Genomic DNA, 25,676 nt, shown 5'->3' with positions numbered 1-25,676 from the left:
AGCCATTTTACCCTCAAATATCATTTAAATAGGAGTATAAATTCTCCAGTAGTCCAAGCTGAGTATTTTGATAACTGAGAGCATTTCATTTCAGTTTTACTAATTATGGTTAACCTTGGTTATAGCAAATGCAAAACTTTATTATGCAAATATATGTGTGTGTGTGTGTATATATATATATATATATATATATATATATATATATATATATTCCATTTCTTTAAGTGGCTAGTTCAATACAATGTAATTATTTTCTTGATTAAAAACAAGACCTATACTCTAACATCTTACAGTGGTATAGTTTTTAATGTATGAAATCTAAATTGTCAATAATATAGTTAGATATATTTCTTAGGTCAAAGATGTACCTAAATTCATTTTTTAAATTTAAGGTTACAAGCAGTGGGGTCAGTTTTCTGAACTGTGAACAGCCTTTTCTCACAAGAAGATGAATCCCTCCTATAACAAACCTGTGTGAATTCATGCCATCCTAATATCCCACTGTTTCTGTTTTTGTTTTTTGAGAATGCGTGTGTGCACGTGTGTGAGCCTGGGAGAGGGAGGGAGAGAGAGAATCTTAAGCAGGCTTCATGCCCAGTGCAGAGTCCTATGTGGGGCTTGATCTCACAGCTGTGAGATCATGACCTGAGCTGAAGTCAGATGCTTAACAGACTGAGCCATCCACGTGCCCCTATCCCTGCTGTATTTTAATTACCAGTTTATCAGCATCCCATTAGATTGGGAGCCCTTTCAAAGTCAGACTGTCACATTCATTTTGCCTTGAAGTGGGTAAGAAATTACTTGCTAAATGAATAATGAAAAATATTTCTATTCAGATGGTATGCATTTATCCATAATTACTGAGTGTTAAATCTCCAAATATTTTATCACCTGATTTAAAATCCTCAAATTCAAAGAAACTTATACCCAAGCTTTGGTTTAGCTTGTGCTAAATCATTTTTAAAATTTGTAGCTTTGAGGCCTTTTATTATAAAAAGCTAGCACGCATATACATAAACTAACAAGAACTTAAAATTCACACATTTACTTCATTTTTTAGCTTGACCTTCTAGTAAATCTTTAGCTTCATTGATTTTGGCTGCTATATAAGGAGATCCTCCTATAGGAAGAAAGAAAAAAGGAATAGTTATTTTATTTAAAAAAAATTTTTTTTTAATATTTATTTTTGAGAGAGAGAAACACAGCCGGAGTGGGGGAGGGGGAGAGAGACAGGGAGACAGAATCAGAAGCAGGCTCCAGCCTCTGAGGTGTCAGCACAGAGCCCAACGCGGGGCTCAAACCCACGGACCGCAAAATCATGACCTGAGCTGAAGTCAGCTGCTTAATCGACTGAGCTACCCAGGCGCCCCAAAAGGAATAGTTATAATATGGTTTCTTAATTTCTGCTTGGTGAAAACCTATTCTCTTCAAGCATCCCTATGCTCATCTGATAGGTGGAATTAGCAGAAAATAATGAGGACACTGCAACCAGATCACCAAATGTATGGTAATATGTATGATCAACAGTAAACGAAGTAAATCACATGAGGAATATTTCCACAAAAATGGCACCTTTAAAAACTTAAACTTGACAAAAAGGATTAAAAACACCTCCACATGTGACCTTGAAATGGTGTATGTTACCTATTTATGATGATTATAAGTTGTAAATGAACATGAATTTATTGTACTATGTTATTTTGAAAACATGATGTTCTCAGAGGTTTCTGAGCTTTGTTGGAAAGACCCCACTATGATTTGCACTCCTTTTCTATCCTTCACAGTTTTTCTCTTTTCATGTTACTAATTGTGCCTTCATGATGTTATCTGCAGGTGCTTTCCTACTACTCTGCTGGAGCAATGATTCTCAAAGTGTGATTCTCAGACCAGCAAGCATCAGCATCCCAGTAAGAAGCTTGGTAGAACTGCAATGTTACAGGCACCATACTATACTTAATGAATCAGAAGCCCCCCTAGTTAATGCAAGCTAAATTTCGTTAAAGGAGGCTACTACAGTCAGATAAAAACAATCACAACCAAGTTTAAACTCAAAACACTCTTAATGAAAGGCCTATCCTATGAAAGTAAAAAGATTTGTGCACTGGAACATGGATTTTGTGGTCTCTATTTTGGTATTCCTAAATAATTATTTGCTTTCTTTGAACACAGCCAAGGCTGCTGAGACATGTATCAGAGAGAAATATATCCTATAGGTTTCTAACTAGGAAACCTATAGTTCAAAGGTCTAAATGGATAGAAAAAATTAAATTTTTAGTTTAACTGAAACTTAACATTTCCTTTAATATGTCCACCCCCCAAAAAAAACCAGTAGTATTAATAGTATTTAGAAGTTACATTTTATCACTACTTAAGATCTGAAAACATTGTTAATGCTTACCCCTACTTTCAAATGACATGGTCATTATTCTATAAATTTTTTCACTCAGGATTTATTCTTTTAAGACACCAGAAAACCGATCCAGCCTGGGCAACAGTGCTTACACACAGATTTAAGCATTTCCCTTGTAATAGCCAAGAATTAAATATGAAATTATTCCACTAGTAACAACTAGTCACTTTAAAACATGTGTAAGAATTTAACAGGTACTTACCCTTGTCTGGGTGATTTAAAAGCATAATTCGTCTATGGGCATCTCTTATTTTTCCTTTATTGGCAGTAGGGCTAATTTAAAAAGGAAAAGGTATAGTTTACTTCAGACTATGTCTGGATCACATCAAAAAATTGTATATAAAAGCCAATTAAAGATGCTGTGAAACTGGAGTCAAGTCATCAAAACAATATGAGAAGTGGTTTAGGAACCTCTTTCATATCACATAAGGAAGATGAATATTCTGAATCAAGGAACTAAACAGCTCCTTAGAAAAATAAGACATTCTTAAAAAATTAGTTGAACTTGATAATCATAAAAACCCTTTTACTAAAAGGTAAAACATGTTTAAGTATCTGGAAATGAAGGCAGAATTTCACCACAAAAAAAAAAAAATGTGTTCTAGTGAACAACACTGAGCACTGCAATTATCTGTTTAAAAGCCTTTCAATGAACTGAGTGCTTATGTACCAGAGTGCCTTCTCAATGGACTTGTAGGGAGTGTTTAGATCTTAAAAATGTATACAACTATTATAACTCTTAACAAAAGATCTTTTTATGTTTGCTCATAGCTCTAGAATTGTAGAAAAATATTACAAATATTAGAAATTATTTACCTTACGCCTAATATTAATGCTGCTTCTCGTTTTGTCATTTTAGGTTCAAACCCACCTCTATAATAGCCACCACTGAAAGCCTGAAAGAGGAAATGCATTCGTAAAAATGGGTTATTAGAATAAACTGAATGTTTATTAAAGTTGATAACTGAAAAACTGAAAGTTTAATTTTGATAACAGTTCCTAGAAACAGCAGAAAAATTAAGACTTTTCAGAGAATTTTAACTGCAACTCCTATGGTATTTTAGCTTTGTAAGTAGCAGCAAATACTTTAATGATTGTTAAACATCCATATTTTTTTTTTCCCCCAGAAAAACTGTCTTAAAAATGTAAGACAAAACAACAGTGCCTCAAAGCCAGTTCTGGGAGTAACAGGAAGATTATTCCAAGTTAGCTAGCTGTGTTACAGATAAAAATTTGATGTAAGAATATGATTATATGTTTTAGAAAAACAAGTGCCTCAAGAAAAGGATTTGGAGATGTTTTCAGATGAGTGAGTCAAGGGTATTTTGAGGGTCAAGGCAACTACTAAAACAAGACTAAGTATCGAGAATATTATGTTACCAGCTCTTCTGACCTTGTTATGTCAGAGATCATATTGGTAAAGCCTACCATCACTCTATTCTCTCACATTCAATCACAACAATAAAAATAAATACTCAACAGGCTGCCACAGCCAATTTCATTCTGAACTGTGACCATGGAAGGTGTGACATTCATATCCAGTCATACTCTATAGCCTACTTAATTCCAGTGATATCCAAGTATCTATTAGAGAATACCAGGGCCACACAGTTAAGAATGGATCACTTCAGCTTCCTAGATTCCTGTGTTTTTGTGATGTAGAGCAGATGAGGGAAGGCAAGAATTTGTGGACAAATGATGCTGGAGTTAATAGTATCTACACAATGAAGTAGAATTGATTTTCATAGTACCAGAATTGTGTTAATCCCTCAGCCCCAATTCTGTCACACAAAACATTTTGATTTTTTTCAGGGTAACAATACAAAGCTCAGAACCCTTCTTGCTGGAAGCAAGAGAAGGGGCCCCTCTTAAGAGCTTCATGGATGTTTGGAAATTTACCCTCTTCAAATGTGACTCTGGGCTTCATAACACAGCAAAGAATTAGCAAAAATGTTTAGTAAGTCTTACAGATTTTGGTAGACTTTGAAAAACTTGTTTTACTTGAGGCTCCATATGTTTCATGGCTTGCAAAACATAACGGCCTAAAAACAAAAGCAACAAAATAATTAAAAAGTCTCCAACTTTCCCTGCTTCATTTCCACTTCCAAACCATAAACAAACCTGCAAATCCTGCAGCAGCAATGGTCAGTCCAACTGCTACCACTGTACTGGCCTGGTAAGGGGAAGCAGAGTAAATATTTACTTCTTTTAATTATCACCCTTCCCTATGGTACCCATTCTCCCATTCCACCTCATCACAAGTTTTATTTCAAAGGGAGAAACAACTTTTAGGATGAAAATATCCTACCCAATGGCCCTTTAAAAGGACTTTTATGTCCAATTCATTGTAGAGATACTGGATTTTCACTGTGAAAGGGAAGGGCGAGCCGACTTGCATATTTACCTTTACAGCAGTGAAAAGAATGATTTCCCTCCCTTTGAAAACGTCTTTTGCATCTCCGGGCAAATGAGGCCACATTCAAGTTCAATCAAGAATAATGGAAATAAAATTTCCGCTAGAGAAAGAACTGTTTAAGGTCACTGTAGAATTCTGATAACGCATCTCAACGTCAAATGTGGACTTCACTAGACTCGCTTTTCAGAGTGCCTTCGGCACTGGGGCGTCTCTCGACCACAGAACCGACGCCCAAATGTGTTCAGGAACCGAGAAGAGATGTATCGGCAAGAGCCAAGGAAAAAGAGCAAAGTAGAGAAGGTACTGTTAGGATGTTTGCGGAAGGGCAGATCTAATCAAACGCGTTTCCAGTAATCTCTCAGCCTCGGAGACAGTGGACCAGGGACTGCAGCCCCCTGCACAAAGGCCATAGTAGAACACAAAGGCCCTAGAGAGCTGAGCCAGCAGCTCTGTGTCCTAGAGGGTGCGACTCTTCGGGGCCCTACATCTTCAGAGTCTCACTGGGGAGACAACCTCGGCTCCCCTCCTCCCAGGTCACGAGTTGAGATTGTGGCCTGGGCCCGAGATCGCCCAGGGGACCAGAAAACCGCACTTACCATGGCTCTGGCTCGGCTCCCCGGCCTCCACCGAGAGCGCCGTTCATTCCAGACCAAATGCCGTAGCCACAAAATTTCACGCCCCTACCAGAGAGCGACGCGGACACCAGCAGGCACAAACCGCTCAGACACAGGTGCCTAGGAAATACGGCAGTAGCGGCCGCAAATTAGGCCGGAAAACTGTCGTAAAAGGGGACCGCAGCGGGCCGTAGGGGAAAGGTCGCTCAAGCAGTGGGCAGGTGCGGAATACGGCTTCAGATTGGCTGATGGGTGGGCGGATGGCCTCCTTACTGGGCTCAAAGCTGGGGCTTTTCTGTTTTGCCCTTTGCTACCTGGCCGGAGGTATTTGGAAATTCCTGTGGGGAAAGGTATTGGTGCAACAGGGCGTGAACAAATACTGTGTAGCCTTACTCAGAACGTTTTTCCTCCCTTCTCAGCAAATGCATTCACCGTTTATTTCGTTTATGATTGTCGAGGGTAATGAATATTCTTAAATGTGCAGTAACAGTTCCACCTGAAGCCAAATAAATATGTAGCAAGCCAGTATAGCAAACGAGAATATGTCCCAGAAAACTCAAACAACAAACCAGGGGTGCTCGGTAGCATTCTCATATTTAAAAGAATTTTAATTTGTGACTTGATGGGACCTTGTGGGAATATTTGGGGTTTGTTTTGTGAAGTGGAATTACCACTTTACATACAGTTAGTATTCTGATCATGGGATCCCCAAATCCCCACAACCCCTCAAAAAGTAGGGGTGGTTTTGCCATTACAAGGCATCAGCTTCATACAGCCCTACATATATGCTTGGGAAGACAAAAGTAACGGAGACATTAATCGAAGTTTTACAGTGTTTGGATGATCAAGTAAGTTGGGAGTTACTTTCCACTTAGAATTTACAAAGTATTAAAAATTTGCTTACATTGCAAGGAAATTTTGCTTTGATTAGCTGGTTGCATATTAGACATGTATGCAAATTTGTTGGCCTTGTTTTCCCTTTCTGTAAAAAGATTCGCTATTTGGATCTTTAAGAATTCTTCTAGCCCTGATATTTTTGTAATGTCATTTCTTGTGAACAAAATTTCTTGTTATGTAATATGTAAAGAATTTCTTATTATGTATATTTTTGTATGTACAAACTGCAGCATACAGCTTGCTTGAGGAACAGGTTAACATACAGAAGCCCAGTCTCAGGAAACCAAGGATAGGTAACACAGAGAGACACTTGAAGTTTAAGTGGCCAGGGCTCTGTTTTTGGAGGCAAATCAAAATAGATGTACAACCTAGTTCTGTCATTAGTTGTAGGACTTTGGATAAGTTATTTGTGACTCTGAGTTTTCTCATTTGTAAAACAAGGGTAATGATGCACACCTCACCGAATTATGTACATGGTATGTTCTGCATGTAATTATTACTCAGTGTATTGGCCATTATTATTATGAGGCATGTTGAAGTACAAGTTGATGTGCAGAGCCTTCCCAATTCTCAGGATATCTCACCTCACTCATAGATGTAAGTCTGGTAATCTTTTCACACTAAGGGCATGGAAAGAACCTTTAAAATTAATCTTTTGAAATTTCCAGCAACTGAAGAATGGATAATCATTCTTTGCTTCTTCTAACTTCTAATGACCGCCAGCATTCCTTGACTTGTGACTGCATCACTTCGATCTTCAGGGAAGGTCAGTATCTTGAAATCTCTCTCTACTCTGTCTTCAGATTGACTTTGTTTATGTATAGAATCTCCTCTTCCTCTCTTTTAAAGGATGCAACAGTTGCATTTAGGGCCCAATCCTATAATCGAGGATAATATCTGCATCTCAAAATCCTTATTCATAGCTGCAGAGACTTTGCCATATAAGGTATTGTTTACAGGTTCCTGATTTTAAGACCTGATATCTTGGGGGCCATTATTTTGTCTACTACAGAGAGTAAGAGAAGACAAAAGAGGGAGCTTGTAGGGACAAGAGAATGAGAAAGGACTCTGCTCAATTTTTTTTCCCAAATTTGCTAGTCAGGTAAGTAACTTCTTGGGGAAGAATAAGTGAGAGACGAGAGTGGATAAAGTGTTCTTGCATTGTGCCTTTCAAATACTTTGAGACTATGATCTCTTAGTAAGAAATACATTTTACATTACAGAGAATACATACAAATACATACTTGAACACACACACACACATGCACACACAAATACGCACTGAATTTAATGTGTGTGTGTGTGTATGTATGTATCTATTGATTTATTTTAATGACTGACACATTTTTTAAAATGCTTGAAAGGCACACATAGTTTAGGGCATACAACAGAAAAAGCAGGTAAAGGATGTTCTCCAGTATAGAAGCTCCTATACCAGAGACTTATGGTAATAGGTCTGAACTATTCAGACCTCTTAATTAGGAATATGAAAAAAATCTATGAGGAGAAACAAGTCCTATCTAATTTGGGGCATAGATCAGCAACCTCATCAGGTTAGGAAGACTTGACATTGCTGAGTCACTTTCTGCATTGATGCAATATTAGCTTCTTCACCTTTCCTTCTCAGCAATCAGTTTATACTCTGGGACAGCTCAGTGGAGTAGCTCATTAATATGGACCAATATTAGAGCTCTGAATCTAAATTGCTCTGTTCTATTACTAATAGGAATCCAAATATCAGTGGGACCATAAGTGGGTATAGCCATGAATTCCCATGAGCACTTAACCTCCAAACGAAAAGGACACTTTCAAATTAGTTAAAATGTTATGCACAATCATGGGGCGCCTGGGTGACTCAGTCACTTAAGCATATGACTCTTGATTTTGGCTGAGGTCATGATCTTATGGTTCTTTTTTTTTTTTTTTTTTTTTTTGATCTTCTGGTTCTTCAATCGAGCCTTGCATTGGCTCTGTCAGCGAGGAGGCTACTTGGGATTCTCTCTCCCCCTCTCTTTCTGCCCCTCCCCCACTCATGTTCGCTCACTCATGCTCCCCCTCTCTCTCTCTCTCTCTCAAAATAAATAAATAAACTTAAAAAAAATGTTATGCACAATCAAAAGTGATTGTTAGAGATGATCTCTCAGGGCAATGTAACCTACCATTTCTTCTGGATCTATATCAAAAACAGCAAATGACTCTACTAGAACCTGAAAGAAAATGGCATAGGACATGAGAAACTATGGAAATACCTAGAATACTGGTAGAGCTGCAAACATCTTCAGAGAAAAGCCTCCTTATTGACCATTTTGTAAAACACACTACTCCATTCAGAGCTGAGTAATTTGCTGAAACCAGAGGTGATTCAGGAAACTGGGTAGTCTCCTGATTTCTGCCAGTCCAAAGCAAACTGCTCTGTGTTTCCTGCATCCTGAACCCTTAAATAACTGCTCTGTGAAGTTAACAATGTCTGAATTCTAATTTGCATTTCTTATTCTAAGATAATGTTGGCAGAATAGTTTGTGCTTTTACTTTTTGTCCTCTCAGAGAACACTTGACTTCAGAGTTTATTTTCCAAGCATTGGAAAACAAGTTTTCTCACAGATTGCTGAATGATAGTTTGTCTTGCCAATGGCTAAAAATTCCGATAACCAAGAGACAAATTTACTAAGACACGATGTATTACAGATGCTTTCTTGCAATTTTGAGGTACAGCCTTCTGAGACTCCATATTCAATCCGCTGGGTTCCAAACGGATCAAAAATGATTCAGTTCAATAGGAAATAGATGTTAAGTGCTTCAGTCCTAAGGTAACCAAGTTGGAGAAAAATTATTAAAACTGTATGACTGGATCTGGTCTTAGACTTTTAGATAAGTTTACTTTAAAATAATAGGATTGTTGCAGGAGACAAGGAAACAACTTCTGGTCAGTTCTATGTCAGAAATCCTGGATGGATTTGAGAAAAAGGCATACTTAGAGACAATGCATACGGGCTTCATCTTATTCTCTTGTGGAGGCTGAATGGGTGAGAGGATGAGACCACCTTTCTGAAGTAAAAGAAACCTCTTCCTTTAAGACCCAAATCCTTTCTGCCTGGACTTGGATCAGTTCTGTGACCTTTTCTTTTGCCACAATGTCTGCTTTCCTAGGGCCCTGGAAGGCAGTGCCCTGGTGGTTCTTTAGGTATTCAACCGAGATTCAAGTTCCTTCTTTTCGATACATAAATCATTCATCTGATGAAGCTTTTCAGTGTGTTCCTTGGTCTTTGTCATCAGCTTCCATCACACTTGAGCAAGCTTTTCCTACCACATCTTCTTTTGCATTCAGTAATTCCTTTCAAAGTTTCTTGATCTTTAGCTCTCCAAGCGTTGTATTCACAGAAACCGTCTGAAGGACTTCTAGGTATATCGTACCGCCAAACTTTCCTATCGTTAGTTGACAAACTGTTTCTTCTATTCTGCTTATAGTTTTACCATCTCTCTCTTTTTGGATAAGCTGTTTATACCTCTCCCAACATTCTTTGTTAAGTTTTCCTGTACCTGGAATCCTCCACCTGGGCCTGCAGATGCTGCCTGTTCCACTTCAGGGGGCCTTTTCATCTTGACTCTTCATTTACTGTTGCTTAAAACTAGGAGCATTTCCTCATCATATTGAAATCTCTTTTCTGGAACTTCTCCTGGGTGTATCTGGGGCATTTGGGGACTAGGAATATGCTGGGATATGTGGGGAAGAATTGACTGAATGCTCTTCAGTTCTTGTACCAGGCACTGTATTTCTTTGATGGCAGCCACTTTAAGGTCTTGAAGAGAGAGGATGCACTTGTTCATGTGCATTTTCTTTGAATGGGCCATGGAGTCTGGGTGTCCCAGTTTCTCTTTCTTCTTGACAGTGTTTATTCTCATGTGCTCAGGTATCTTATAGTCTGAGGCTGTCTTCAGATTGAAGTCTGCCGTGTTACAACTGGGCCTCTTTGATGGTTCGAGCATCTTTGGGATCTTCATAGTCATCATAAGATTTACTGTTGTATGGTTTCTTCCATTCTTTTTTTTCACTGCTGAATCTTAAATTGGGCCCTTTCAGCTTTTATATATTTCCTCCTTTTCTCAATTTGATTTTCCACCATAATTTCGCTTAGGATTTTATGCCGACATTTCTTCCTTTTTTCTGTAATCGATTCTTCCAGCACACTAATAATCCCACCTGTGTGTTTCTGGCCACCCTTTCTTCCAGCTCCCTTTTTCAAACCTCTCCAATTTAGTTGTTCTTCTCTTTGATTGACTTACTCATTTGGACTTGGAGTACTTAGAGGGCTTCACAAACCTATAGGAAGATACTTGTGATCACTTTGTATGGCATGAACCACAATAGTATCACTTTCTTTTTTTTCTTAATTTTTTTTTAATGTTTATTCATTTTTGAGAGAGAGAGAGAGAGAGAGACAGTGCAAACATGGAAGGGCAGAGAGAAAGGAGACACAGAATCTGAAGCAGGCTCTGGGCTTCGAGTTGTAAGCATAGAGCCCGATGTGGGGCTTAAACTCACAAACTGCAAGATCCCAACCTGAGCTGAGGTCGGATGCTTAATCAGCTGAGCCACCCAGGCTCCCCAATAGTATCACTTTCCAATGAATCATGAAATCTGTTCTGTAGCTTCATGAAGCCAAGTTGATGTTTCTCTTCTTCCGAAGCAAATTCCTTTCCCACTTGTTGAATTTTATAAGCTGTCAATCTTGACATGAATTTTGGAATCTAGATCAAAATCTGTTCATTTAAATTGTGTATGCTTTGGTAATTTTTTTTTAAATTTTGTTTGTTTGTTTGCAAGAGAGAAGGAGAGAGAGAAAGAATGTTAGGCAGGCTCCGTGCTCAGTGCAGAGCCTGACACGGGGCTCAATCCCATGACCCTAAGATCATGACCTGGGCCAAAATCAAGAGTCAGATGCTCAAATGACTGAGCCACTCAGATGCCTCGCTTTGGTAATTATTCATTCATTTCTAGGAGTTTCCAAATTTTTTTCCTCAAAGCTTTGAGTTGTTCTTTCTTCCCACCTTTATTTCTTTCACTTCTTTCATTAACTTATCATGTTCTCTTTTTCTTCTGGCGTTCTCAATACTGTAGACTTTGGGATCTTCAATATCTTCTGTAATTGGCTGTGCTTCAGTTCCAAACCTGAGCGACAGCACTTTGGCTTTGATGGCTTTCTTTAGCTCAAATTCAGAAAAAATGGTGAAAGCAAAAATATTATTATCTATTCCAGTAGTCACCAAGAAATGGTCATCAAGCTGGGATAGATGCCTTTAATCCATCCATGCATATTGTCATGCATATTGAAGTGCCAGTAGTCCACCATAGTTGTCAATGAAGGATTTTTCTGATTTAGGATATAGACTTGAATTGCTCTGTTTTGAGCAATTTGCATTGCATTTGCATTCCAAAAAACATCATATCTTGGTTAATGCTGAAAGTGATAGTTTGGATGGTATTATCCTCTGTATCTTCAAGAAGATGAAAATCAACAAGTTCATCTTTCTTTTCTGTGATATCACTACTTTTGTCATATGGGGGGAACTCACAATGATATAGAAAACCAGAATCATACCCTCCCAAAAAAGCCTAGAACTTCCCTGGCTCAGAGTAAAATCCATAGAGGATGTGACAGGGAATTGATGGAATAAAGATTTCAGGTAATGGTTTCTCTTCCTCCTTTTTGCCCTGGAAATCCTTTTCTCCATCTTCTCTCATCTCTGCTGCTGTCCATTTCCTCCTTTCTTTCATTTCTTTCTCTTCTGGCTCCTTTTATTTATTTCTCTTTTCTGTTTCTGTTAATCACAGAATCTTAGATTTGACACCTGAGGGATGGAAACATTTTATGCACATGTCTTCGATTTCATAGGAAACTACATCATGATCTTCCCCTTCCTCCTTAATGGTTGGAAATAGAGTTTCAAGAGCATAGCCGTTTCACAGATAATCAGTAAAGTACTTTCAGGATGGGAGGTCAAAGACCATATTAACTGGCAAACAGGTCCAAGAATAGTAACATAATCGATTAGCTTATAATCTTTTTCTACCTCAAAGAAGACAGTTTAGTCTTTATTCCCTGTAGCTAGAATTTCTCCATCATGTTCATAAGGTAAAGCAGTGACACAAGCAGTATAGGATTTGAAAAACCATTTCAAATGAATATCTGCATTTGAAATTTTCTTCCTTTCTGCAAAATTGTGAGGCCTTTTGGATCGCAGAGTTCAAGAATTTGAACAACTCCATCTTTAAATACTAAAATAATATGTCTTCCAGTGTAGCTTACCAGTTGGGGTACCCAAGCCAGGGCAATACCTCTTTGAATTTCATCTGAGCCAAAGATGTTTTGCTAGCAAAATCCTAGATTACAAAAGAGCAGTTCAAGGAAGTAGTGGTCATGAGATAAGTGAGGGGAGAGATAGCCAAGGCTTCAGTAGCTCCCAAATGGAAGGAGAAAAAACATTCTGAGTCCTAGGTATTATTTTGAGTTTGAATTTTATGTGTATTTAAATTGAATTTAATTGAAATGAATGTTTTTGAGACAATATTTATCCTTACTTCATGAGATGTATGCTGGTCATTTCTGTTTCTTAGAAAAAAATGCTTGGAAAACCCGTGAAGTTTACAGCCCATTAATTGGTCATGATAGGAAGTATGGAAAGCATAGCTCCATAAAATTCCACACTTGGAAATATGATACCAGGCAAATAAGATTGTTTTTCCCTAGAACCTATGTGCTAGACATTGTGCTATATTCTTTATGTAGATTATTTCACTTTACTTTATGACAATAATACTTATTTCTGTTTTGCAGATGAGGATATTTTGCCAGATATATTGTTTTTCCCTACAGATCCCTTCTCTGTCATTTTCCATTCTGCTCTATATCCCAGAGGAACACACGAAGTTAGGAAGCTCTCTTGTATTCTGGCTTGGGGTTCATTTATGTCCATGATCAGAAGATGAGAAGGTAGGAGGACAGTCAGTTAATGATGTTCATTTCTTCATCTTCATACCTAGTGGTTGCCACAGGCTGACTGAGTTTGTCCATTGAAGAATACAGTTTCTGTCGTATGTGTGTGTTCGCATGTGAACATATGTGTGTTATTCCCACTCCTTGCTCCTTCAAGTCTAAGAGTAGTAGTGACTACTACTACTAATAAGGCCCCAGTGGCCTTATTAGACGCAGACACTTTGGCCATCATTTTGAGTTTCTCTTAATCCTGTTGATACCTTTGTAAATAGTTCCTTTATTAAATTCTCCCCAGTTAGTCCATTTGGCTATGCTTTCTGTCTGTCTCTAGCATGGGTGGTGACTGTTCTAAGAAGCTACTGAAATAATTCAAGTAGGAGATGATGGTAGCAGTGGAAATGGAAAGGAGGGCCGGACTCCTGCTTATGTTTTGAAGAAAGAACTGATAGATTTTGCTGATGGAGGAAATGTAGTGTGTGAGAAAAAGAAAGGAGTCAACAGTGACTCCAAAAGTGTAGGCTTGAGCAGCTGGAAGGATTGAGTTGCCACTGGATGGGACCAGAAAGACTTCAGGAAGAACAAGCTGGGGAACTTTTTTCATGTTAAATTTGAACTTAGATATCAATTAGGTATATAAAGAATGTTTTCACATAGGCTTTTGGATGTATAAGTATGATGTCAAGAGAGAGGTCTGGGAGTCATCAGCCCAGAGATAGTCTTCAAGGCCAAGGAACAGATGAAATCATTGATTGCCTAAGTGGAGAGAGAAAGAAGAGGAATAAGGGCTGTTTTGTGGATCCTCTGTGTTTGGAATTCAGGGAGATGAGGAAGAACCAGAAAGTTAGACTCTAAAGGGTGACCAGAAACCAGGTGAGTGTGGTGTCCTGGAAGTCAAATGAAGAAAGTGTTGAGTGGAGAAGTGTGTAAAATGCTGCTAATAGTCAAATGAAACAACAACTGAGAATTGACTGCTAGAGATCACTGGTGATATGAGAAGAGCTTCTGTGCTGTGATGGGGACAGAAGAATAGAGATAGGGATTATAAGACATCTCTTTCAAAGAATTTTGCTGAGAAAGGAATTGGAGAAAGAGGACAGTTCCCAGAGGGAGAAGTAGTGTAAGGAGGGGTTTTTGTTTTTTTAAGATGGAAGAAATAAAAGCATGTTTATCTGCTGTAGGAATGACCTTATAGAGGGGGAAATTTGACAAAATTCATTGAATTACATATTTTAACCATATAGTTAATTAATATTTTAATTCAATTATTTTAACTGAATCTAATAATTTTGATGAAATTAAATTATATAATTTAAGAATGAGAAGAAAGTGTAGAGACCATTTTTTCCCCAACAGCTTTGCTTTATACAGGGCCTCGGAGTGGTTGACTGACTTCTAAAGCGCTGACACAGTTCAGTAACTGCACACCCTTATTGTCCACACTCCAGGTGTGTGTAATGTTAGGGCATGAGGTGAGAGGGTCACAGAATTACCTTTTCCTGTCTTTCCTGACCACTGTTTTTTAGGAATTATCTCAGATCTGGATTAGTGGAGTCTTAAGTTCCTGACTAACAACCATTTAGCCTAGGGAATCTTATGTAGGCAGCTGCTCACATAATGCTATATGTAAAACTAAATGGTGCTCAGTATATATTTTCTTCCTTTCCTTCTTCATTCCACCTCCACTTATCCTATTCCTGCCCTCCTTTCCTCCAGTGATCCTGCCATGACCTGACAATCTTCCATTGGGAATTCATCTTGTTGTTCCCTGTTTGGATATGAATACTGAGCTGTGATCAACAGCTCCTCTGTGAAGTATTTTAAGAGATACTTTTGGGGTTATAACTAGTAAGAGGAATACTTTAATTGGAGTATAGAAAGAAAGGAAGAAAGAAGAGATTTAGAACAAGTGGGACCAAAGACTGCCCAGGTAGGAACCATTCAAAGACCTACGGTAATGGGGAAGTGGAGGGGTTGCTATGAAGCCAGAAAGGAGGACCCAAGGTCCAGACACTGTTTACTCCAGTCAGCCTCATCTGCATCCAGTCAGCTGAGCCTGCCCTGTGGCTATTATAAAATAATTTATAACTATGTCTCCTGTGATTTTTTCTTCCCTTTTCTCAAGCTGTTTCATTTTTTCCTTACTGCATCTTAGTCTGACTTCCTGATTTACTTTTTAATTACCAGAACTGTTCTCCTTATTTGGTCCAGAGCATGAGTGGAGGGCCAGTCAGAAAAATGAAATGTATTTGACCAGGGTGACAGCACTTAGGGGGCATGTATTTGTGGATAAAGACTCTGCTTTCAGTCTGTGAGGAAGGAAAATTGAGGCACTCAGAATTTCAGGGGACTTGGAAATTGGGGTAGCCTAGGTGCCTTTTTCCAAATGGAGATTTCCCAATCAACCCTCCATTTCATTCCATCTTTGCATGTCTTTTTCTGTTGTGTTTCTCAGTTCTTTTTCCCCCGTCCCCAGCCAGGGTTCCACGTGTATGTAGTAGCTTTATGCATTGAGTAAATTGAGCCCTCCCTGCTGAGCTGTCAGCAAATGGAACTGACCAGCAGAACAGTCTGTGTAAGTGCATCTTGTGCCCGGGCCAGACAGACAAGCACAATTATTTGATTGCAGGAGATTGCCACTAAATGAGGGTGAAATAGTGGGTCTGTGACTTGTTGGTGAATATTATTAATAATATAGTGTCATGAATTAATAACATAGTGTCATGTGAAACAAAAGCTACACTGGAGGGTCTGTCTGAAGTCCCATTTTAAATCACATTTTCAGGGAGGTAGATGGTGGAGGAGATGAGATGTAATAAAACAAGGTGTCTTTAGGCACCCGTTTGGGAGTTTCAGTTTGACGTAGGCTGAAGTTAAGGGGATACGTGTTGCATTCATAAGTTATTTGGTGGCCAGAATGAAGCATGGGATTCATTCCTGGCTAATTGTCATAAGCATCTCATTGCTATAGTGCTCTACTGTGAAACAAATCATCTTCTAGAGTCCTTGAAGAGAGGCCATTGCAAAAACCCCATGAAATTCTTCCTGGCAACTGTGATGTCCTTGGTGACTGCATAGTCAACTTCTTTAGCCCATCCACCACACAATCATTCCAGACTCTTCCACTTCTCCCTTCATAAACCTCATAGTCCTGCCAAATAGGATTTGTCACCATTATTCTCCAGATGTGCACTCAAGTCCACTGCCCCTCGGTTTTGATTCAAACGATTCTCTCTCTTCCAAGTGCCCTTTCCCCATCCCATATCTCTGTCCATCAGTTAAAGGCCCAGATCCAGTGTGCCTGCGGTGAAGCTTTCTTTTGTTTATTCTTCTTTGTTCATTGTGAACAGGTGTCCATAAACTTTATGTAAAGTGACAGTAAAATTTAGGCTGTCCAGGCCATATGTAATCTATTTATTCTTCTATCAAAATGTGAAAACTACCTTTTTAGTTTGTGGACCTTGACAAAAACAAGCCACAGGATGAATTTGGCTCATGGCACTGAGCTAGTCCATGGTCTAAAGTGATCTCTTTTCTCTAAACTGTACAATTTTGTTTTACACATGCCGCTTACCTCATCTAGCCTTGTATAGAAATTATTGGTATACAAGTATTTTCTCTATTGAACTGAAGATTCTTGTTTTTTTTTTTTTCAATATATGAAATTTATTGTCAAATTGGTTTCCATACAACACCCAGTGCTCATCCCAAAATGTGCCCTCCTCAATACCCATCACCCACCCTCCCCTCCCTCCCACCCCCCATCAACCCTCAGTTTGTTCTCCGTTTTTAAGAGTCTCTTATGCTTTGGCTCTCTTCCACTCTAACCTCTTTTTTTTTTTTTTTTTTTTCCTTCCCCTCCCCCATGGGTTTCTGTTAAGTTTCTCAGGATCCACATAAGAGTGAAAACTTACGGTATCTGTCTTTCTCTGTATGGCTTATTTCACTTAGCATCACACTCTCCAGTTCCATCCACGTTGCTACAAAGGGCCATATTTCGTTCTTTCTCATTGCCATGTAGTACTCTATTGTGTATATAAACCACAATTTCTTTATCCATTCATCAGTTGATGGACATTTAGGCTCTTTCCACAATTTGGCTATTGTTGAGAGTGCTGCTATAAACATTGGGGTACAAGTGCCCCTATGCATCAGTACTCCTGTATCCCTTGGGTAAATTCCTAGCAGTGCTATTGCTGGGTCATACGGTAGGTCTATTTTTAATTTTCTGAGGAACCTCCACACTGTTTTCCAGAGTGGCTGCACCAATTTGCATTCCCACCAACAGTGCAAGAGGGTTCCCGTTTCTCCACATCCTCTCCAGCATCTATAGTCTCCTGATTTGTTCATTTTGGCCACTCTGACTGGCGTGAGGTGATATCTGAGTGTGGTTTTGATTTGTATTTCCCTGATGAGGAGCGACATTGAGCATCTTTTCATGTGCCTGTTGGCCATCCAGATGTCTTCTTTAGAGAAGTGTCTATTCATGTTTTCTGCCCATTTCTTCACTGGGTTATTTGTTTTTTGGGTGTGGAGTTTGGTGAGCTCTTTATAGATTTTGGATACTAGCCTTTTGTCCTATATGTCATTTGCAAATATCTTTTCCCATTCCTGAAGATTCTTGTGAGTTGAAATCATGTCTCATATACTTTACTCCTTACAAGATCTATTATCATATCTATTATCATATAGAAAGTGCTCAAAGGATATTTGTAAAATGAATGAACTTATTACTTGCAGTATCTTCTATCAAGAACATAATTTATTTTCCACTCTTCCAAGCCCTACCAAGCCCTTCACTTTCTGACAGGTAAGTCTTCTACCTCTACTTTGAACCTGGATCCGAACCTGGATCCCTCAATAAGGCCATTGTGCACCACAAATACAACTGGTATTCAGACATTGAATATTGTTTTCATTTATTAAATATTGTACTCATTGAGCACTTACTGTACTCACTGAACACTCAGAGCAGAGCTCTGAGAAAAAATCTATGGTGAGACAGATGAAAACCTCAGCCTCTGTGGTGCTTTTGCAGTCTAGGCTGGGAAGCATGATCTTAGTATGATCTTTCCTCCTGACATGTTTTAATTTCACTCTTCTGTTTTTCAGATCATGACTTAATAATAGTATATGCTATTTGGTTTACCAGGATGCAAGAAATAATAAAAACTATCATAGTAGAAGCTGACATTTATTATGTACTTGAGACAGTTATAGATACCCTTTTTAATGCATGTAACCATAAGGATATTAGGGAATTTATCTGTAAGCAATTTATCCATAAGGAAGTTAATGAAGCAGTTAACAGCATTTAGTTATTTCATTGTCACTCTGGATAAGCTGGTGATCACAGCTGTCACTTAACCAGGTTATAGGAGATAAAACAGTCTACTAGAGGCAATATCTTGATCATCAGCTAAAGTAAGCAACATCAGTTAGCATAGGCACATAATGCTTAATAAGCGGCTCTTGGTTTAAAAACATAGCCAGTACGTGAAGGACTAGAGATTTTATTTAAGGTCTGTTTGCGTCCTAAGCCTGATCTTTCCAGTATAATCAAAACAATGTTGGCTCATGTTGAAGTTCATTCTGAGCACATATTTGCACTGATAGGAACACCAGTGAAGCAGAACATAAAAACAAACAAAAATAACTGCACATACAATTTGTTGAAAGAAATTAAGATATTTTCGGCGGTCTCTGAAGAAAATATTTTAAGAGGGACTAAGACATAATAGAAGAATTTCTTTAAGGTCTTGTGTCCTTATTGTCTCTTTCTTACTGTCTGCCTCACACAAAATCTATTGACAGACAAAGCTCTAAGCGCTCCCAGTTCCCCTCAATGCTGTTTGCTCAGCTCTTTTTCTCCTTGCCATCACTCCTCAATCCGTTTTATTCCCTTTTCCAGTTACTCTCTACCCATTCAAGGTTTTTCCATTCCTTTGTATTCTCTTCCTCCCCACAGTCCACACTGTGGTAAGTCAAATTCTACGATAGTTCCCGAGATTCCGAGGCACTGGTGTTCATCCATAGCATGATTTATCCCTGTGGGTGTGGGCTGGACCTGTGGACATGGTGGGCTCATTGCTCTTGATTAGATTACATAATATGGCAAAGGTGACTTGATAGTCATTCCTGTGGTTATATTACTTTATGTAAGAAACTGTCACAGCAGACTGGAAGGAGATTCTCCCACTTGCTTTGAAGAAGTAAGCCGTCATGTTTCAAAAGGCCTGTGGCTAGGACCTGAAGGTGGCTTCTGGGAGCTGAGAACAACTTCTAGGAGCTGACAGCCAATAAGAAAATGAGTCCTTAGTTTACACCTGCTAGAACTGAATTCTGTCAATAACTGCACTGAGTTGGGAAGAGGCCCCCAAGCCTCAGGTGAGATTGCAGCCTGAGTTGACAACTTGGTTTCAGCCATGTGAGACCCCGAGCAGAGAATTTAACTACAGTGTTTCTTTCTTATCCTCTTTTGGATTAGTCAAGTGTTTTGTTTTTTGAATTCTGTTTCTGCTCTTCCATTACTTGTTAGTTACACACTCTTTTACTGTTATTGTGGTGGCTACTCTTAATAGTATACCATGGCTTTTCGACTTCCTAGAATCTAATATACATTAATACTTCTGTGATTTCTTAAAAGACTTTTTCCCCTTTCTGCCTTCTGTGTTATTTTCATATATTTTAATTATACATGCATTTTAAATGCTGAAAACCTTATTTTTATTTTATACAGTCAGTATTCACTAAGATTTACCCATATAGTTATCATCTCTGTTGTTCTTTATTCTTTTTGTTTTTCTTTTCTTCATTTCCATGCCTCTGTCTGTGATCATATTCCCTCCACCTGAAGAAATACTTCCAGTAGTTCTTTATTGCAGGCCTGTTGGTGACCTACAATTTTTGTTTACTCAGAAATATCTTTGTTTTGTTTATTAAAGGTTATATTCTCTATATAGCTGTAGATTAATAGCTAATTTCTTTTATAACTTTAAATAAGCCATTTCATTATCTGTGGTTCCCATTGTATTCTGGTGAGAAGAAAGGTCTCTCAGTATAGTTTTGTACCTCTATCATTTTTTGGAGGGGTGTGCTTTTAAGTTTTTATCTTTATCTTTTTTTCCCTCAGCAATTTAATTATAATATACCTACATGTGGGTTTTTTTTTAATGTTTATTTATTTCTGAGACAGAGACAGAGCATGAGTGGGGGAGGGGCAGAGAAAGAGGGAGACACAGAATCAGAAGCAGGCTCTAAGCTCTGAGCTGTCAGCACAGAGCCCGATGCGGGGCTTGAACTCACAGACTGCGAGATCATGACCTGAGCCGAAGTTGGATGCTCAACTGACTGAGCCATGCAGGTGCCCCAGATGTGGATTTTTTTTTAATTTACATTTCTTGGGAATAGTTTTTCTTCACGAACCTATGGATTTTTGTTTTCAGTTTGAAAAATTCTCAGTCATATTTCCTCAGGTATTATTTTTACCCTGTTTTCAGTTTTCTCTTTTTCTGAAACCTCAGTTAGATAACGTGTAAAAAATTCTTACTGCATCTGTTTTCTTTTATTCTGTGAATTTGTTATCCGTGACTGAATAACAAACCACCCCAAAATTTATAGCTTAAAGCAACAAACATTAGTTATAATGCAGTTTCTTTAGATCAAGAATTATAGAGCAATCATCATTCTGGCTCAGGCTCTCTCATGAGGTTGCAGTTGAGATGTTGGTTAGAGCCATACTCATCTAAAGGTTTTTATTTGGCTAAAGGGAACTCTTTCAAAATGGCTTGCTCACATGGCTCTTGAAAGGAGGCCACATTTCCTCACCACGTGGATAGTATATTTCATAAGGCTGTTGCATGTCTCATGATAGGGTATCTGGCTATCCCCTTAATCCCCAGATTAAGTGAAATGAGAGAGAATGCAAGGAAGAGATTGTAATGCCTTCTATGACCTAATTTTGGAAGTTCTACACTGTTACTTCCACCATATTCCATTTGTTAGAAGTAAATTATTAAGTCCAGCCCACAGTCTAGAGGAGAGGAATTAAACTCTAACTTTTGAGAGGATGAATGTCAAATATATATTGTGGATATATCTTAAGATATATTGTGGATATATGGAATTTTTAAGATATATTATGGATATTTCTTAAAACCACCAAACTCTGAATTCTGTTTTGTGCATCCTTTTCTATTTCTGTGCTTCATTATTAAAGGTTTTTTGTTTTTTTTTTTTTCCTGATCTTTCAGTTTATAGATTCCCTCATTAGCTAAGTTTAATATGCTGCTAAACACAGCAGTTGTGTTCCTAATTTTGGTTCCTTTTCAATTTTAGAATTTCTGTTTGGCTCTTTATAAACTTTCTGGTCACTGGGTATAGTTTTAGCTCACTGACAAAATTTTTAATCTCTTCAATGAAAAAAAAAAAGCATAGCTATTTTAAGTTCATGTATGATCAAATCTAGAGCTGTTTGTTGTTTATACTTATTCTTGTTTGTTGTCCTGACTTCTCTTGTATTTGCTTATACTTCATTTTCTGCCAGATATTTCATTTAAAAATTATTTGTAGAAATTAGTTGGAACTTGAGAAATGTTACATTTTCCATAGGGGATTTTTTTCTCCCTTTCCCAAATGTCTACAAACACCTACTTATGTAATTACTTTAATCCAACTAATATTTTCTAAACCACTCAGATAACTAACTTGAAGCTGGGTTTCATTCTGGTTCTCTCAACTCAACAGAGAATGCTCTTTGGGAGTGCTAATACAAAGATGGATGGTTTACTGGAGCTCTTATCATTGGGAAGCCTGGAATCAATTTTGTCATCCTTGCTGCATAAACCTGTCAAAAAACGCTCTATAGTATCTCAGTCACCTCACCCAAAATTGGCAAATGCCACCAGTCAAGGCAAAAGAGGCCAATGTTTGGCTAAACTCTCTGAATCTCTGACTTCTCTAATATTTCAGATAAATTATTCTTTAATCTTGTTAGCTGTCCTGACTTATCCAAGTCAATGTTTTATGTATGTTATCTATTCTTTCCAGTTTGCCTTTTTTCAGAGGATGATCTGAATTACTTTGGCCACCATCACTGAAATCCAAAGTCTCCTTGTTCTTTATAGCAATATAAAAAAACTAGCAAGATCTGACTATAAATAAATAAAGGATCTTATCAAAGAATATGAAGAAATTGCATTTTTTTCCTTTGTTGCAAAAATATTGTTCATCTGCTGGGAATGGACATAGAAAATCTTGCATACCTTGCTTGAAAGCACAAATCATGGTTATTCCATTTACTTCCAATGAAGAGGAACGTAGTTGAAGAGATCTCTTCATATAGTTTTCATATAGTCTCATGTATCTAATTTGCCTTGGGAGCTCTTATAACATAGATTATAAATGGAATGGACAAGCTGATGTGACATTTTGAATTTAGTTGATAAAGAGGGAGGAAAGAAGGAGAGGAAAAGAGAGAAAAGAGAGAACAGACTAGTTTACAGTGATATTACTATAAGTCTAAAACAGATTTATATGTAGGCCTGTGAGATAAACTGTCACAGGGTTTAATTGCATAAGGATTGTGGTTGGATGTTGATGGGGTTTTGGAGTGTTGGGGGTCCAGAGCCAATGTCCAAGAAAGAATTATTGAGATATCTTTGGTGCAAAAAGGTGATTTTATTAAAGCATGGGACAGGACCCATGGGCAGTAAGATCTGCACTGGATGGTTGTGAAGAGTGACTGCTTATATACTGTGGAGTTGGGGGAAGTAAGTCAAGAGAAGTTTCTTTTTTTTTTTTTTAAGAAAAAAAATATATATTTTTTTCAAGAATAGAACTTAGTAATTCATCACTTACATGTAACACCCAGTGCTCATCCCAGCTAGTGTCCTCCTTAATGCCCCTCACCCTTTAGCCCTTTCCCCTGCTTAACAGCCCACCAGCAGCCCTCAGTTTGTTCTCTATATTTAGGAGTCACTTATGGTTTGCCTCCCTCTCTGTTTTTATATTATTTTTGCTTTCCTTCCCTTATTTTCACCTGTTTTGTATCTTATGAGTGAAGTCATATGATATTTGTCATTTTTTGACTGATTTATTTTGCTTACCATAATACACTCTAGTTTCACCGACATTGTTGCAAATGGCAAGATTTCATTCTTTTTGAGTGCTGAGTAATTTTCCATTGTATATACCACATCTTTTTTATCCATTCATCAGTTGATGGACATTTGGGCTATTTCCATACTTTGGCTATTGTCGATAGTGCTCCTATAAACATTGGGTTGCATGTGTCCCTTCAAATCAGCATTTATGTATCCTTTGGATAAATACCTAGTAGTGCAATTGTTGGGCCATAGGGTAGTGAGGTGGTATCTCATGGTGGTTGTGATTTGTGTTTCCTGATGATGAGTGATGTTGTGCATTTTTTTCATGTGTCTGTTAACCATCTGGATTTCTTTCTTGGAAAAGTCATGTCTTTTGCCCATTTCTTCACTGGATTTTTGTTGTTGTTTTTGTTGTTAGGTATTGAGTTTGAGAAGTTCCTTATAGATATTGGATACTAACCCTTTATCTATCTGATACATCATTTGCAAATATCTTTTCCCATTCTTTTGGTGCCTTTTAGTTTTGCTGATTGTTTCCTTCCCTGTGCTGAAGCTTTTTATCTTGATGAAGTCCCAGTCTTTCATTTTTAAGAGGAAGTTTCTTAAAGCGATTTCCATATGCTAAAGAAGACTCACAGATTACTGGAGGCCTAGCTATTGTCAAGCTAGGGTTGTTTTACCTCTAGCAAAGCATTCTCATTAAGATAGTAGGGAGTTCCTGCAGGTAAGGCTGTTGATAAGATATTTGTAAACTGATGGAGACTCTGTCAGTTTAACCACTTGTTTTCTGTCCTTTCCTTTGTTCTTGGGCTACCAGGAGTGCCTGGGGAATGTCACAAAAATCCCACCTGGGGGTGGGAGGTTGCTAGCTTGTGTTTTGTCCTCAGCTTGCTTTATGCTCCCTCATCAGATGTGACTGGAAATGGGGAGGAGGAGACCTTGGTACTTTAGATTTGAGCCTGAGCCTTGTGGAGAGAGAAACTTTAGGCAGAAGCTGAAGTTGTTGCCTTAATGATGGGCTTATTGAAATGAGGGCACCAGCAAAGCTGTCCTAATTCCCAGGAACAAGTGAGATACAGAAGGACCATGAGAGGATTTGGTACTGGGAACTCTGTGGGAATCAAGTGCCATTTAAGTATTTTGGTGCTGTGACAATGAGACATCTAATGAAAGTTCAATAGGCAACTGGAATTATGGAGTATGAGTTAGAATTTGGTATGGAAAAATCAAATTTGGCAGTCATTAGCCTAGAGGTGAGATCAATATCCTTAGAATAAGGATATTGTTAAAAATAATGATTCTATATAAATTATAAAAAGTTCTATTTTTTAAGATTTTATTTTAGACAGAGAGAGTACAAGCCGGGGGGGGGGGGGTGCTCAGAGAGAGAGAGAGAGAGAGAGAGAGAGAGAGAATCTTAAGCAGGCTCCATGCTCAGCACAGAGCCTGATGAGGGGGTTGATCTCATGACCCCGGGATCATGGCTTGAGCCAAAATCAAGAGTTAGATGCTCAACTGACTGAGCCATCCAGATGCCCCTAAAGATTTTATTTTTAAGTAATCTCTACACCCAATGTGGGGCTTGAACTCACAACCTTGAGGTTGGGAGTCACTTGCTTCACTCACTGAGCCGGCCAGGTGCTCCCCAAATTCTATTGTTTTAAAGACACAATTCATTTATGCTTGCATTTCTTTATTTTTGACATATCCTTTAGTTGAGATGCTTAGATCATTCAAAGTTGAAGGGTTTTATAAAAGGAAAAAAAGAACAGTGAAGTAATGATATCACTGAAAGGAATCTGTCAGCAGAGTAAGATTAGCTTGTAGGGGAGGGGCTTAGTGACTGTTAAGCAAATGAAAAGAAAAATGGAATTAAGAACAGAATCATTCATTCTCCATACACTGAAATATAGTTTGTAATAAATTAACTGCCATAGTTAGAAAGACATATGGGCTCAGTCTCAAATACCAGACAGCATTCATTAGACAGAATCAAGGATAAATTTGGAGTTGAATGATTTCTGTGAACTTCTTTCCTCAGGTCACCTTTCAGACAGTTGAGAATTCACTACCTGGGGCACTAGGAAGTCTGTTTCCCTCTTGTTCTCCTGTCTTCTTTCCATTTACCCCTCCCCCTACCAGGCTCTGGCTTGCCCTGGATCTTCACCATCTCCACACTGGAGACCTGTCAAACAAACAAACCTTTCCTGTTGCAGTTAATTTATTGTTATGGTAAATCATCTT

The 25,676-nt window shown here is 38.3% G+C and overlaps 1 protein-coding gene and 1 pseudogene across 3 annotated transcripts; both read right to left on the bottom strand.

Annotated features, from left to right (window-relative positions):
• Positions 1 to 1,029: 1,029 nt before the first annotated feature.
• On the bottom strand, positions 1,030 to 5,577 carry DNAJC19 (DnaJ heat shock protein family (Hsp40) member C19). Of its 3 annotated transcripts, XM_042903575.1 has the most exons (7): positions 5,423 to 5,577; positions 4,815 to 4,926; positions 4,532 to 4,583; positions 4,379 to 4,452; positions 3,227 to 3,306; positions 2,613 to 2,683; positions 1,030 to 1,120 (listed from the first exon to the last, which is right to left on the bottom strand). In XM_042903575.1, exons 2-7 carry the CDS (start codon positions 4,887 to 4,889, stop codon positions 1,050 to 1,052), a joined length of 423 nt encoding a protein of 140 aa, XP_042759509.1. In that variant the 5' UTR covers positions 4,890 to 4,926; positions 5,423 to 5,577; the 3' UTR covers positions 1,030 to 1,049. The 3 variants fall into 3 exon arrangements, with proteins under 3 accessions (XP_042759509.1, XP_042759510.1, XP_042759508.1); XM_042903576.1 differs by lacking the exon at positions 4,815 to 4,926 and having other exon boundaries at positions 5,423 to 5,574; XM_042903574.1 differs by lacking the exon at positions 5,423 to 5,577 and having other exon boundaries at positions 4,815 to 5,415.
• Positions 5,561 to 12,989, bottom strand: LOC122229297 (annotated as a pseudogene).
• Positions 12,990 to 25,676: the final 12,687 nt, after the last annotated feature.

Source organism: Panthera leo, chromosome C2, assembly GCF_018350215.1.
Source record: "Panthera leo isolate Ple1 chromosome C2, P.leo_Ple1_pat1.1, whole genome shotgun sequence".
NCBI lineage: Eukaryota > Metazoa > Chordata > Mammalia > Carnivora > Felidae > Panthera > Panthera leo.
This window is presented reverse-complemented; position numbering and strand designations above follow the sequence as displayed.